This window comes from Amphiura filiformis, chromosome 1 (genome assembly GCF_039555335.1).
Source record: "Amphiura filiformis chromosome 1, Afil_fr2py, whole genome shotgun sequence".
NCBI classification, from domain to species: Eukaryota; Metazoa; Echinodermata; class Ophiuroidea; order Amphilepidida; family Amphiuridae; genus Amphiura; species Amphiura filiformis.
The window spans coordinates 903,909-919,113 of record NC_092628.1 but is presented as its reverse complement, the minus strand read 5'-3'; the positions used below and the strand labels follow the sequence as shown (position 1 = coordinate 919,113).

At 34.4% G+C, this 15,205-nt stretch overlaps 1 protein-coding gene across 1 annotated transcript in view; it reads right to left on the bottom strand.

Moving 5' to 3' along the window:
* The window catches only part of LOC140168936 (receptor-type tyrosine-protein phosphatase kappa-like), a 40,722-nt gene that overhangs the window by 4,137 nt on the left and 21,380 nt on the right, over positions 1–15,205 (bottom strand). The window contains exons 10-29 of the mRNA XM_072192251.1: positions 14,438–14,722; positions 13,731–14,033; positions 12,876–13,142; positions 11,884–11,990; positions 11,276–11,486; positions 10,882–10,984; positions 8,992–9,202; positions 7,894–7,919; positions 6,963–7,030; positions 6,654–6,850; positions 6,249–6,336; positions 5,876–5,952; positions 5,684–5,720; positions 4,745–4,842; positions 3,990–4,106; positions 3,688–3,842; positions 2,847–2,982; positions 2,257–2,409; positions 1,911–2,010; positions 1,615–1,691 (exon numbers count right to left, since the gene is read on the bottom strand). Coding sequence (XP_072048352.1) covers positions 1,615–1,691; positions 1,911–2,010; positions 2,257–2,409; positions 2,847–2,982; positions 3,688–3,842; positions 3,990–4,106; positions 4,745–4,842; positions 5,684–5,720; positions 5,876–5,952; positions 6,249–6,336; positions 6,654–6,850; positions 6,963–7,030; positions 7,894–7,919; positions 8,992–9,202; positions 10,882–10,984; positions 11,276–11,486; positions 11,884–11,990; positions 12,876–13,142; positions 13,731–14,033; positions 14,438–14,722 — 2,816 coding nt within the window. The remainder of the gene's footprint in view (positions 1–1,614; positions 1,692–1,910; positions 2,011–2,256; positions 2,410–2,846; positions 2,983–3,687; positions 3,843–3,989; positions 4,107–4,744; positions 4,843–5,683; positions 5,721–5,875; positions 5,953–6,248; positions 6,337–6,653; positions 6,851–6,962; positions 7,031–7,893; positions 7,920–8,991; positions 9,203–10,881; positions 10,985–11,275; positions 11,487–11,883; positions 11,991–12,875; positions 13,143–13,730; positions 14,034–14,437; positions 14,723–15,205) is intronic.

Genomic DNA, 15,205 nt, shown 5'->3' with positions numbered 1-15,205 from the left:
TTTACAGCTATTCGACGTTATGCTAAATCTAAAAAGCGTCAACCGCTGTTCAAAGAGTTACATAAGGGGACGAATCCGCATTCAACTACGCGTATACTATAGCACTCGTCCTTGATTTGGGGCTTTTGTGGAAATATTGGTGATTGTCCTAATAGATTCTGAACGTGGTTTATGAGTTATAATTAGTCATCACCGTAATATTTAGTTGAAATTTAGGATATTTTGCATGTTTTGTGTATAATTTTTTTGTGATTTCCCAAATTGCGACGGCGATCTGACATAATAACGCCATAGCGATATCGTGTGGGGAATGTTTGTACTTATTTTGGCATCACTGGATAGAAGATACCTACCCAGCAAACACAAAACGTTTTCGACATCATTCGCAAAAGGTTATAAAAGGTTGTCTGAAAACGTTTAAATGTCGGGTTATATAAAGGGTACATTTATGGTATAAAACGTTTTCATAACATTAAATAACATTTGTTGTAATTTACTGCACAGCAAGCACAAATGTTTGACAGAAAACATTTAAATGTCGGGTTATATAAAGGGTATAAAAAAGTTTTAATAACATTCTAAAAACATTTTTGAAAACTTATCATTCTAAACAGAATGTTATTTTGGGGTTGAAAAAATATTTTGCAAAAAATGTTTGCCCACAATATTTACAATAACGTTTTTAAAATGTTTTCACGACCTTTATATAACCCGACATTTAAATGTTAATAAAACGTTTTGTAAAAACATTTTAAGAACATTTCTGTGTTTGCTGGATGCAAATATTTTAACATAATGTTATTTAAGTGTTGACAAAATATTTAGCCAAAAATGTTTGCAAAAATAGTTAACAATGACATTTCGAAAACATTTTAAAAATATTGTTGTAGTGTGTTTTCACACAAAACGTTTAAAACGATTTCATGACCTTTATTTAACCCGACATTTTAATGTTATTAAAACGTTTTTGCCTAAACCAAAACCCGAAATATAACTTATTTAAAACGTTTTAAAAACGTTTTTGTGTTTGCTGGGTATAGCTACCCATTGGTATCAAATATAACAGTATATGGCATATAATATAGAAAATTCGGAGTTTCCAACTATACTATACAATAGATCAACCTGATTTGTATAGCTAAGTATACGATTCGTCTTTTCGTCAAATTCATTAATCGCACTAAGGCGCAATTCGTCCAAATCACAATTTCAATATCTAAGTCGGTAAGTAAGATTTATCATTAATTTTTGGTGGAAATGAAAGATCGCCTGAAACACAATCACACGCATTCAATTTACTCATAATGCTTGATTCGACACTCTGCCGAATTCATAACGATACAATAACCAATCGCGTACGCGTCGCATATAATAGTACGCTCGCACGATTCTTGTACACCTCAAAGCACCTCACTGGCAGCGTCCATACATTCCCCACATTTCCGATTCCCAGTGATTTTATTCAGGCTGAGTAAAGTGCTGAAACGGTAGCTTGCCACTTTCAGTCAGGGCTTGGTAATGCGTTCGGTTTCTACATCATCATATTCCTATGAATGATGTGTAAGGTTTTTGCAAATATTCAACATATTCAAACTTAGAGTTTACCATACATACGTGAATGTATGTAGCGTTGATGTAGTTGGTACTATTCTCTACACCTGCAGACATCAGATATGGTCTGTTTCTATCAGCTGAAAGATTAAGCCATTTTTATCAAAACAAAATTGTGTAAACTTCGTAAAAATTATTTAGAAGCTGATATTCGTGTCAAGTTAATTTGACAAAAATTAAAATGACTTCAACTGAAGCTTTAAAAATACCTGAAATATAATACATCGAAATTAGATACAACAGACCCCAACAAATGATTCAAATTAGCTTTTTACTTATATCTAAGAATATAAAATTACCGGGAACAACATCCTTGAAACGGTTCTTATTGACGTTTTCCTCATTTGTACCACCAGAACATTCATCAATATTTGGTAATATTGTCACATCTTGCAAATTCTAATTGAAAACAAGCAAACAATCAAACAGCAGTGGCAAAACACTAGCAGAAAGTGAATTAAGTCTCCTTTATGGAATTATAATATTCAATATGACCGGTTTATTGTATCTGAGAGTTGTCAGTATGCAGTAATCACAATCCCGGTAAATTAAAAACAAATATGAAGCATCAGGCATGATGCCTATTAATGTGCTGGTCTTTTTAATGTTAAAAAGTATACTTGAAAATAATAGGACGAGACTTGCCTCGAACTGAATGTCTAATCCAGACTTGGCGCTTTTACCGGAACTTTTGGTTTTCAGTTTTGTGTATGCTTCGCGGAATCCAGACACGGGAATTGAGGTGTCACCGAATACCACGTGTTCCAAGAGGGCGTCGAAAATGAATTCATACTGTGGCTGTAGAAAAAATGAATATTTGATTTGAATCAAACATTTTCCACGTACTGCAAGCATATCTTTACGCTTAAGTATACTATAAAGGAGGAGAGCAGGTTTTTAACATAGGAATCTATCTATTGATAACAAGTATGTTGTGTCCAATGTCAACAATTTGAATAATTCCAATTATTGTAAGGAAAGAGGTACATTTTGGCTGTATAGCACTGTCTGTAGGTACCGATAGTTCTTTATATCTTACTCTGGAGATGTATTAAATTGTATCAATAATAATATAATAAGCATTTGTATAGCAGTAACGGTTTTATTAAAAAAAAACAAAAAAACAATAGCACTATTCAGGGTACGTTTGAAGAAGTCATCAAGACCTATAGCGCAACCGATAGCGTTATGGGACCAATCTATTTTGATTCTATTTTAATTTCACATTTACTTACAGGTGTTTGAATCATCTTCATCCGCTGATGTCTCATGTCACACACAAACTGGAAGACATCCACTAGTCCTTCCTCTTGTGCTTGTTCTATCAGAGATTGGATGGCAATGAAGGCACCTGTACGGCCAACTCCGGCGCTAAGAAGTGAAAAAATATAATACGGGCACATTTTAAACTGCAACTTACAGTATAGTATATACCAGGCACAAAATGAAACTCGTCAGTTGTATTCATCCTTGCTGTTCTATAACTTGAATATACATGTTGTTAATTGGACTTTGCTTTCTCATTTGACACCCTGTTTGCGAAAAACGAACAAGAATTGACCAAGATATGCGCCTCCAAAGCTTCAAACCCCAAAATCAAAAGTCGCATTTTCAACGATTTTCAATGTGAACGCATCGTTGTATGGCACACAAGCACCACGGGCCAATCAATAAAGCACACAGTGTAACAGGCACATTTGAATCGTTAAAATTGCAACTTTTCATTTTGGGGTTTGAGAGTTTGGAGGCGCATATCTTGATCAATTCTTGCTCAATGTTCACGAACAGGGTGTCAAATGAGAAAGAAAAGTCCAATTAACAAAATGTATATTTCAGAATAATCCAAAATTATCAAGTAATTGAACAGCAAGGATGAATATTACTGACGAGTTTCTTTTTGTGCCTGGTGTATATAGACATATTAGAAACTCCCAGATATGACACGAAAAAGACACGAGTCCTACCTAATACCGAAATACAAACGTAGACACCCACACCAAGCACCACGCCCACCCCTACGATCACACACACGTTCAACAAAGAAACTCTTACACTGGTCTATAATATCATACACACCTGCAATGTACAACTATAGGTTGGGATTCTTCCTCCATGTAGGTCTTGACTATTTTCATGAAGTTGAGAAATGAAGATATGTTATCTGGGACACTCATATCTGGCCAAGCGGTGAAATGAAACTGACACACTAGATGGTTACCTTCAATGTTGTCCTTTTCATTTAACAGAGAAACGTAACATTAGCGTATGTCGTTTTTTTATTACATATTATATTTTATTTTATATCATATATATTTTTCATATTCTAGATCAAAGTGTGACTGATACTGATAATTTTGTATAATAAGGTATATACTTACATTGGCTAGCGTGAAGGACCGTATTGTGTATTCGGCAAACACTTCTTCTTTCGACAAACTAACGGTAATTGTCCCGTGTTTTATTACTTTATCGGGCCAATACTGATCACACTTGATCTGAAGTAAATATCAAATGAGTAAACACACTGTAAGATATTTGGAATAAATATTGAAAACCCTACGCATTCTATACATAAACACTAAGAATATCCCTATCCCTAACCCTAAGTTTGTGGAGGATAATAATTATGTAGCTCAATATTCAAACGTTAACCCTAGAACTACTAAGTCATATTTTGTGTGTTTTAAATTATAAACGACATACTCCATTATCTTTGGCCCATTGTAGAAACCAATGGTGGGCCTCACCACCACACTTTAAAATGTCATCTTTGACGGCCGGTCCTACCACCGGGATAGGTGCTGGGGTAAAAATATTATCACTAAATTGAGCGCAAAGGATGGATCTACGATTAGCTTAGGTCGTTTGGTGTGGGTTTTTTTATGAGGGTTAAAAGAAATCTTCGTAGTTCTAGGGTTAAATTACAAATAATGCAGGCATTGTTTGTGTGACATATCTTCTTTTTCCTTTTGTACTTGTTGGCGTTAAAGCTGGCGGTTATACATAATTGCTCGCAATGTTGATTATTGGGGTTAATAGTTTTAGACACACCCATAGACATAACAAATCACCAAAGCAAACAAAAAATGAAAAACGGACAAGCAACCATGAATCAAACAATACCCACACTTACTTTTCCGCTTTCAACAAGGTTGGTGAGCATGACAATTTTGTTTAATTTGTATTCCCAAATCATTCTCCAGAAGTCTGGTATAGACGTTTTGTTTGGACCTTGGAAAATAATCAAATATAGTTGTCAATGTATGTACTAAATTTACAAACAACGCTAGTAATGATTGAACATGAATATGCAGAATTGAATATAGTAAAAGTTGTTAGGTAAATTAATAACTCTGCATAGTGGCGAATAACCATTTAGAAGATATTGATCAGCTTGCACCGTCAACCTATCCTGTATGCCAACTTCAAAAATTCAAATAAACTCCCTCAAACAAAAGTTCGGAAAGTTATTTAAAGCATATATCTCAGATTTTTTGTAACATGTTCAGCGATGCAGAGCTAATGTATTCCCCTTTACAATGACACCACATAATTGAAACAATCACCCTTTTCATGACTGAGTACACGTGGGGTCCCAAACAAAATATGCCAAATTGACCATTATTATGTTGAAACCGAATATTTTCGTAATCTGGTACAATTTCCCATCCTCCAAGATGACAAGACGTGTACTCAGCCGTAATTAAAGTGATTGTTTCGATCATTTGGTATAATTGTCAGGAGAATACATTAGGTGTCCATTCATATGCAACACGATATGAATGTCACAATAATCTAAGATATAGTCGTTGAAAAAACTTTCTTATTTATGTATATTTTAGTAAATTAATTTTGGACAAAGTAAGGAAGTTCACTATTACGCCGAATGAACACCTTTCGCTGTTAATTAATCGATATGTTACTCGGTCCCTATGTCTCTCTACCTCATGAGTAATCGTTCTTTTTGTCAGAAAGTTAAAATATTTGCGTATCTTATTTGTCACTATACAGATTTTACAATGACATAGGAAATGCTACGTTGGTTCAATAAAGCACGTAAGTCATGGCTTACCTTGGCTAGCGATGTACTTATTTGGATGATTGTAGCCCTGAAATTAAAATTAATTGAAATTAAATTGACTTCAGATTTAAAGTATTTCAGACTGAGAAAGAAAAGGTTGAAAGGAAAAAAAAACTTAACAAAATCGTTTAACAATGTAGAGCAAAGTAAAATACTCTCGTACTGGTAATTCTTCCAACTTACATCGATATAACTTGCATTGATGTAATCAGAGCTGAGGTCTATTCCTTGAATGCTGAGTTTCACTCGCGAATGGTCATCTGTAGTTGATATAAAACAATAATAATTATGATTATAATGATAAATATGATACTACTGCTACTACTACTACTACTACTACTACTACTACTACTACTACTACTACTACTACTACTACTACTACTACTACTACTACTACTACTACTACTACTACTACTACTAATAATAATGATAATGATAATAATAATAATAATAATATAAATGTCTCCTAATTTTACGCGAAAATATTGTTTGTTTGCTTTAATACTACTGTATCTTACCAAGAAAAAACTACTACTAAATGCGATATTAAACTTACATGTGGCAATATTTGCATATCGATTTTTAAATCGATTATCTTCATGTTTTGCAGTAGCATATGAATGGAGTAATTCCTGAGGAAGCATCTGTTATATCAATAATAAATAAATAACAGACATATAAATAACAAAAATAAATAGATAAAGAGGGATGAGTTATCGATTTACCATGTGCACTAGGCTCAGCGAAGAGTATAATGCGGAAAATATCGACGATTATCAGGTCCACACATTGAACTTCAACTTAGTTACCATACCGAATTCCCGGGATTAACTATAAAAATGTGCAGCGGCAACCGTACAAATTTAAAACACACATAAACATACGATCATTATGATCATCATTCATGAAATCGCAACATAATTTACTCGTGATATAATTCTTTTCGCTGTTATATACTTACAAAGAAATCATCCTTGAATTTGGTAGGTTGACCAGACTTTTTCTTTTTGATGTACTCTTTCAGATCTTTTACTCTAACCGGACCAGGTACCCGCTGTTGTTCCTCTGTTGAAGCCGTTGGAGTTGTATTGGAATCTTTGCAATCAACGTCAGTGTCCTTCTCGTGTGTTGGATTACTGTACGCAGCGTCGCTCATATCTGCTTGATTAAAAGTAATTGTGTCCAACCCTTTATTGATAAATTCGTATGGCGAAGTTGTTACTTTTTTATTATCATTATATCATTGCTGAAAGGATATTTTCAAACTTACTCTTAGGTCTTCCGACAGCATCCGATAAACCAACTGAGTCAATATGTAATTTATCTTTAGTCCGTCGCCTATAGAAAATGTAAAGAAAATTGTTCATTCAAAATCCACACAAAAACACAAATTCACTAGCTTTCAGACACAAGACACATCTCTTTTCAAAACGGGATGAAGTTGATGAGAAGTGATTTTTTTAGTCATCTCTACGTCAAAATAAAAAGGCTAGGCCAGCTTTTCCTAAAATGAACATTTAGGCCTATCGATCAATCAATACAAAGGAACAATATATCACCAGCCCTGCATGATATAAGAAGGATAATCAATCTCTCCTGTCACTCTTGTTGGTTTTTACTTATCGTAAGGGATGAAATCAAAACTCGACTGGCGAGTTGACCGCCGAGTTCCGCCAATTTCCTATTGTTTAGAACAATAGCAACCGCCGGACGGAACTGAACGGAACCGGCGGTCAACCGCCGGTCGAGTTTTGATTTCATCCCTAACAGACCGTGCAGAATTGGATATGCTGCATAAAAAATAAACCGTGGTTACATCCCAGCAAGCACAAAATGTTTTATAGTGAATGTTTTATTGTCGGGGTATATAACGCGTATTTTTGAAAACTTGACCCAAAACAATCTAGTATAATGTTATTTATGATTTGACGGAATATTTGCAAAAATCTTTACAAAAATCTTTTAAAACAACATTTTGACGTTTTTAATATGTTGCTGTCACCAGTTCTTTTTTGTATAAAATGTTTTGAAAACGCTATTATGAGCTTTATATAAAAAAACAAAAAATACCATTTTAAAAACATATTTGTGTTTGTTGGGACAGTCATAGAAGTACTAATCACTGATTACCTTCGGTATAATAAGCAGATGAGGATAACAACAAGTGCTAAAAACAAGGCGATGGGAACGGTGATATATACCAGGAAAAGAGGGTTCTTAGTATCTCCTGTTGAATATAACAACGCAATATTATATCATTGTGTTATTAAAGTTATCATACGGTTTCAACAAAATGTGAATTTGCACAAATATACAGATGTATGAAACACGAAAACGGCGTTTTTAAGTTTGTAAGTACATAATAAGAAACATTATGAAGAAGAAGAAGAAGAAGAAACGACAATAGTAACAGTAAATAAACAAAAAGTATCAAAATATTAATAATAATAAATCAGTGACAACGTACTACGCTTTAAGGGTAGTGACCAGACGCAATTCCATTCCTGATATCAAAAGAAAAACAAAGGGTTAACATTTTCACAAAGGACATTTATGCTTTTATACATTTCTGCTCATGTCATGATGATGTTTATAATACATGTACCACGACTATAAGTAAACTATGAACCAATATATAAAACCCGAAATGTGAATAGCCAATCCAGCATTAAGCCAAAGTATATATACCAAATATCTACGTGATTTAATGCTAACGAATAGTTTATTATAAACTGGCCTTCTCTACCGCGAAAGTTTGCCATACTAAAATTCGATGACGCCCTCTACAGTTAGAGTGCACCGAAGAAGTGTGTCCAACCGACAGATCATATCTGGTGGTATTCCCGGGTGGTATTGTTGTAAAAGAAAAGGGCTCACTAATGGTATTTTGATGTTATTGTAAGACGTAAGGCTACTTCGGACGAGTTGTCCCATTTTTCATTATATGATTTTTATCCTACATTGAGGACAACCATAAAAACAAGGCTTTTCCAAAGACTATAGCTACATACATTAGTTAAATATTAGAAGTAAAACATGCATAAAAAGACACCATAGGTTTATAGTACAAATTGGTATTTCCGGAGGTGGTATATCACATACAGTATTTTGGGTCACACTATCTAAATGGAACAATATATCGTAAAAATGATTCAAACTGGTTAAATGTGATCGTTCTTCCAAAATAAAAGTTTTGAAGAGGTAAAGTGATGAGGTTAGTAGGCTGAGTTACACGCTTTTTAAAAGCGTGTAACTCAACCTACTTCCAAAAAATATTAACGTCACTAAAATCAACATACCGATCTTATAACGCTACAGCTTCCAAGATAAATGTTGTAATGTTCTCCTTTCAGTAGTGGTGGATTTTGGTCCGTTTCGCCACCGCCTATAATAAATTCCTTCGACCCTTCTTTTACTTCTGTCTTCTGAACATTTCCTGCTTCATACGAGTTACCTAGATCTGGTGATCTAGAGTGAAGATTCAGTCCCTCTACACGTACCTTAAATTCTCTGGAATTAAATATACAAAAGGGTCATAATTATACATGCATTTCAAATGTTGTGTGAACATATTATAATTATCAATATCGTATACATTCAAACGTTAGTCGTTTCCTTGCATATACCAACATAGCGAAGCTAACATCAGATTTCAAGCATACCCTGATACCTGTTTTATGAACATTCTGTTGGCTAAATTTGCCATCCTATTTACATTGAAAGATATTGTTGTGATTTTTTTTTTGGTGGTTTGTACAATACCAAAAATCATATAATACGCGATTCGCCGAGCGCAAATAGCGACCAAAGCAAATGGCTTTTCACTGTGACCAAAATGCGTCACGTCATCTTCTGTAGACAGAACAACAATTTAGACGTTTTTTAGTTGGCGATATTCTTCCGAATGCGTTGTATTGATTACATCGATTAATAAAGCAGAGAAGATATGTTTTACTAAACTCTCTATTCATTTCATTACTCAATTGATAATATGCTAAAATTACAAACATTTACTTAACGTTCCAAGCACGTTACGAATTAGTAATTATTTTAAACAGCAATACATTGTATGGGGTAACTGCAATTATACTCTCCAGAACAGGATGGAACGTCTTCAGAATCGGGCTGGGAGAGCTATTCTCAGGGTCTCTGTTCGCACACCTTCTTCATTTATTAGGGACATGCTTGGCTGGAAGCTCCTAAGTGATCGTAGACTTATGTATCACTGTCTTTGAATGCCTAGCCGGGCTTGTTCCTGAAGGCCTAAATGATGTTTTTACTCTTATTAGAGAAAATCATGGCCATAATACAAGAGGTAGCTCTCACGGTAATATAGCTCTCAATTTTAAACCCAGAACTGAAGCTGGAAGACGTTCTTTCCTGTTCAGGGGGGCCAAAGCATGGAATAATCTGAAATCTGATCTGAAATATCCAATACCAACCAATACTTCCATTTTCAAAAACAGGTTTTTAAGTGTGTAATAATATTAGCAATATTTAATTGTGTAATATGACCATTTGTGTAATTAAGTAGCAAACCTTTTTAAAAAAATTGTGTGAACATGGCCTTAGGCTTGTATTTGGCCAATGTTGCAATCAAATTTTTTTGTTTTCAAATGTGTATATATAATTGAAATGCTGATGAAATTTCTTACAGTATCGATTGTTTTATAATTTGAGAAATATGCTTATTTAATTCAAATACTAAATGATGAATTTTCTTGTTATGTAAATTCTATTGTGTCATAAATCTTAAACTGTGTAAAGTATTTAGTTTCCAAAACATGTCTTTTATGCTGTATTTTGGCAAGTATAATGGAAATCTGAAATCTGAAATTTCTTTCTTGAAAAAATTCTGGATTCTTAGTTTTATATTTGATAAAAACAATTTGTAGTTAAATTTGATACGCTGTGCTGGTTATGTATTTTATAATATGTATTTTATAATATGTAAAATATGGGTTAGTTTCCCCATTTTAAATTTTATGATTGTGTATGCTTATATATTTATGTATCCTATGTATTTAAATATTTTATTTAATTATTTTGATGTATTTTAATGTATATTTTTATGTGACCCCTGGGCCTCATGGAAGAACAGAGGAAACCTTAAAACATCCACTGAATGAGTAACCCAGGCAAAAGAAGAAATAAAACAAACAAACAAACAATGAATAAGAAATACCTACGTAAGATAGTGCGATTCTTCGCCAGTTAGTTGAGGTATTTCAATAGTTAATGATGTAGCATTACTTCGCAATTGAGTTGGTGTTTGTGGTGGCTCTCCAAGTTCTGTTCGAAAATTGTTCAAAAACATAGACATACAAATTATGTGCAATGACATTACTAAATCACTGTAAGCTGATCCTGAGCAAAAATGTGGACTGAAATGTTATTGTCAGTTCACAGTTTCATCTTGGAAGAAACTAAGGATACTTAAAAAAATATTTTGTTGCGGGTGAACTTTTATATATTTTGTGTCAGACAACATGTCAGTGGAGAATACCGATTGAGCATTACTCAATATCCGAGTTATTCGGATACAAATACATTCAATAAACAATGTTTATAATTATTATTCACCGGACTCATCAGCGGGTTTCGTTGTGAAGTTCCTTGCAATAAACCTTCCCATTCCAGCCTCAGTATGTGCATAGACCTTGAATTCGTACTCTGTGGATGGTCTTAGATTGCTAAATGTATACTGTCTTTCTATCGTTGTTATAATTTCTGTAGCATTGGTTGGTGGTATGAATTCCTCATCATAAGGTCTAAACACATCTCGTATTGATATCTGTGTACGTCAATAATAGGTAGCATTAGCATTAGATAGAATTCGGAAGTTTGAATTGAGTGAATACTTTACATCGTCGGGGTTTTAGCATAATGCCGTATAACAGTACACTATTAACCATCCCTATATAATCCGTGTTTCTATAGTGACTAACACAATTTGGCGAGTACGACCATGGCAAGATTGGTTTTGCGCCGTAAAAATCGGTAACCTCCCCCTCGGTATTCAGAGTGATACAAGAGGATGCGGGAGGTTTCTAAATGGCTGATGATCATTAATATTTGCTGATACAGTGATTGTATTTTTGAATGTTATCAAACTCACTTTGTAATAAGATATGGTTTTCATGAACAATATCATCATTGTTTAATAGACCTACAAGAGCAATTAATCTTACCGTATAAAGAATGATTTCGCAATAAGCTGGATTTGGTTTTTCCCAAGATACAGTAATCTCATAAAGACCTTTGTTTATCAGAAATATACTAGCAGGTGGAAAAGGAACTGCGATAAAATGAAACATACAGAAGAATATTATATTGTACATTTGAGAGAGCGATTCACCCGAGATACCCAAAGACCATATCCATAGTATTTTGATGGCGTATCTCTGAAGGGGTGGGTGCGGCTGTGGTGCCCATAAAAAAATAATAAAGTGTCCCAATCAAATCTGTGAAGTACCTTTGCGATTTGCCAAGCGCGGGCAGCAAATATGACAGAAACGAATTCCACCGAAAACAAATCGATAAGGGTGCTCTTTTATTTTTATTATTCATTAAAACACAATATTATGGGATTCGTCAGTACGTAGATATCACGACAGACAAACTACATGTATATAATAACTAGTACACCTGTAGCTGTGAGGGTCCTGTAGCTGTGATAGCACCAGCAGCATGATAGGGATACTGTTTGACCCCTGATGGCCATTTGGACTTAATAAGGATTCTTTTACCACTTTTAAGCCCAACTGGACGTATTCTAACGTTTGACCCCATATGACCTTTGACCTCGAGTGACCTCCGTTTGCTTTCTTTCATGCTCCCGTGATACGGAAATGATTACTCTCACCAAGTTTAAGCCCAATCGGACGAAGTTTAGCCCCTTGATGACATTTGACCTCTGTTGACTTCGATGTTATTTCGCGCACATGTTCCCCTCGTATCAAGGATTCCACCCACAAAATTTGAAATTTTGACCTTTGACCTCCTATGACCTTCAAATTAATTTTTCAACAGCGCACGCTCGCTTCGGTGCATCGAAGCGCGGCGACACGTATAGCCGGACAAACACACGGCCATATGTTATTATTTTATTAGTATAGATTTCTATCATTATCCAGATTTTATATACCAGTACAATGTCGCTTTGAAAAACAAACTAAATTACCATCACTGACTGTTGTTGTTGTATTTAAACCTTTCACTCCTTCTCCAACAGTAACAGCAGCTACAGACATCGTATATTCTGTACACGGATTCAATCCTTCCAATGTTACATTATGATACTCTGTTGTTCCTTTACGATTTCCCGGTGTCAATATGTAGGTATAGTTTTGGATGACTCCATTGCGCTCTCCACACATCGGTTCCGTCCAGTTATAATGTATCGAATACATGTCGCTAGTTGATTCTATTGTCGGTGGACCCGATGGTACTTTAAAAAGTTAAGAAACAATGCGAGTCAAATTTTAAAAAAATGAAGAAATGTACTCGTATTCATATGTGATGCGATCAAGCAAAATCAGTCGGAACTCGGAAATATTGATTTTAAGATATAGAAAAATAAACGAAATATTTCCTTTTGTTTTCCGTTGTTTTGGAAACTCTTTAATTGCTCATATCTTTAGAACTGGTCGTTGAATTTCAATGAGATTTTCTGCAAAATCCAGCTTTGTCAATGCTTTTTACTATCCTATAGAAAACTGAAATTTAATATTTTCGAGTTCAGACTGATTTTGTTTGATCGCATCACATATTAATATTGATTATAGGGTGCTAAAATACCACTGTAAAAAGAACATGTAGAATGAAATAGCAAAGACGTTTAATCTCTACAGCAAATTTGGCATCTTTATTTTAATTGGATATGGAATTCCGTAACCGTAAGCCATAGTTAAATTAAGTTTACACTAAAGAGGGACAGTTGTTAACTTTACTTTGTTTTATTTTACATTGTATATACATGGCAAACAAGATAACTTTGATTCAATAATTTGCAGGTACAATTCGAAATTTTACTCACCCGCTTCCTCAGTTTGGCTGGTGATTAGCACGCTCCCACCAAGTCCAACATCATTGCTGGTGTATACACGTATATCATAGGTAGAATGTGGTTGAAGACCTGTGACATTGACTGCTGTGTCTGTTACGTTACCGAAGTCATCCCACACTGGTACTAGATCATGGCACTGATCAACGTTTGTTATTGCGTATTTGATAAGGTACTCATCTGTTGTACACAAACTTTCATCCTGTTCATTCCAACGTAATGTGATGGAAGTGGCACTGATCGCGTTAATAGTGAGAGACAAAACGGGTCCGAGAACTAAAAATACGATTTAAAAAAATGGAATGAATGGAAAGAAATGCAAGAACGAACGAACGAAATCAGTCGAAAAGCAAAATAATCACAAAATAATGTTCAACAACATCATAGTTATCGTCACCAGTGCTAAAGTAAAGTTATAAAGAATTAACCCTGAATCGCTGCTGATAAAGTTTTCCTTCTTTTACTAGGCTAAAACAATGTTACCACAGCTCTGCAAATAGTAAGTGTTGTGTCTGTTGTTTTAAATATACTACTGTACAATGTTGACGATATTATCAATTTCAAATATTAGCATTATCTAGTACGAGCCGTGATTAGCACTAAGGAACGACACAAAGGGTAAATCACCATGTTGACAATTGCTTTGAATTCGTAATATTTATATTTTAAAATTGACGTACCTCCAACATCAGTTGAATTGTATGTTATTTCCGAAAATACGTAACTTTCACTAGCGTTGTTAAAAGCACTCACTCTAAAACCATACTCATTGCATGGAATTAAAGCGTCTATATCCACAACCAGACCATCTATTTCCCCTTCTATCAGTGTTATGTTATCGAATAGTTGGTACTTAAACTTATTTGGTCCGCCTCTTTTCCCACACGGTACTTGATCCCACGAGAAAGTTAAGGATGTATTGGTTGCGGTATCCAATGTAACATTCGAAGGTGAATCTGATGGAGCTGCATAACACAAAGTTTATACCTCATTAGCACTATGGTATAGATGCAATAAAGTTGTCTTAAAGGAAGTCTCCGGCAATCACGACATTATGCCTTAAGGGTAGACTAGGTATTGTTGGTCGAAGCAGCCTAAAAATCGATTTTCATTATCTAAATCAATATATTATTGAAAAAAACATTTTGATGTTTTGCAAAAGTTCATTCTACAAATAATTACTTTGAAACCTTGCCTGATTTATTGTTGTTAATGAGTTATATACTATTTACAAAAGTGTTGTTGTTTCAGCCATCTTTACAACATAACTTAAGAACCACAGGAACTGCAAAAGCATATCTGTGATATTTGAATTCTTCTACACACTCGCTATGAAATGATCAATGCAATTTTTTCCAAAGCTCACTACCATTCACAAGATGCTGTGAACTACCAAATCGCAAAATTGTAAATAGTTGCTAACCTTAAATGTTTGAAAAATAATTAAA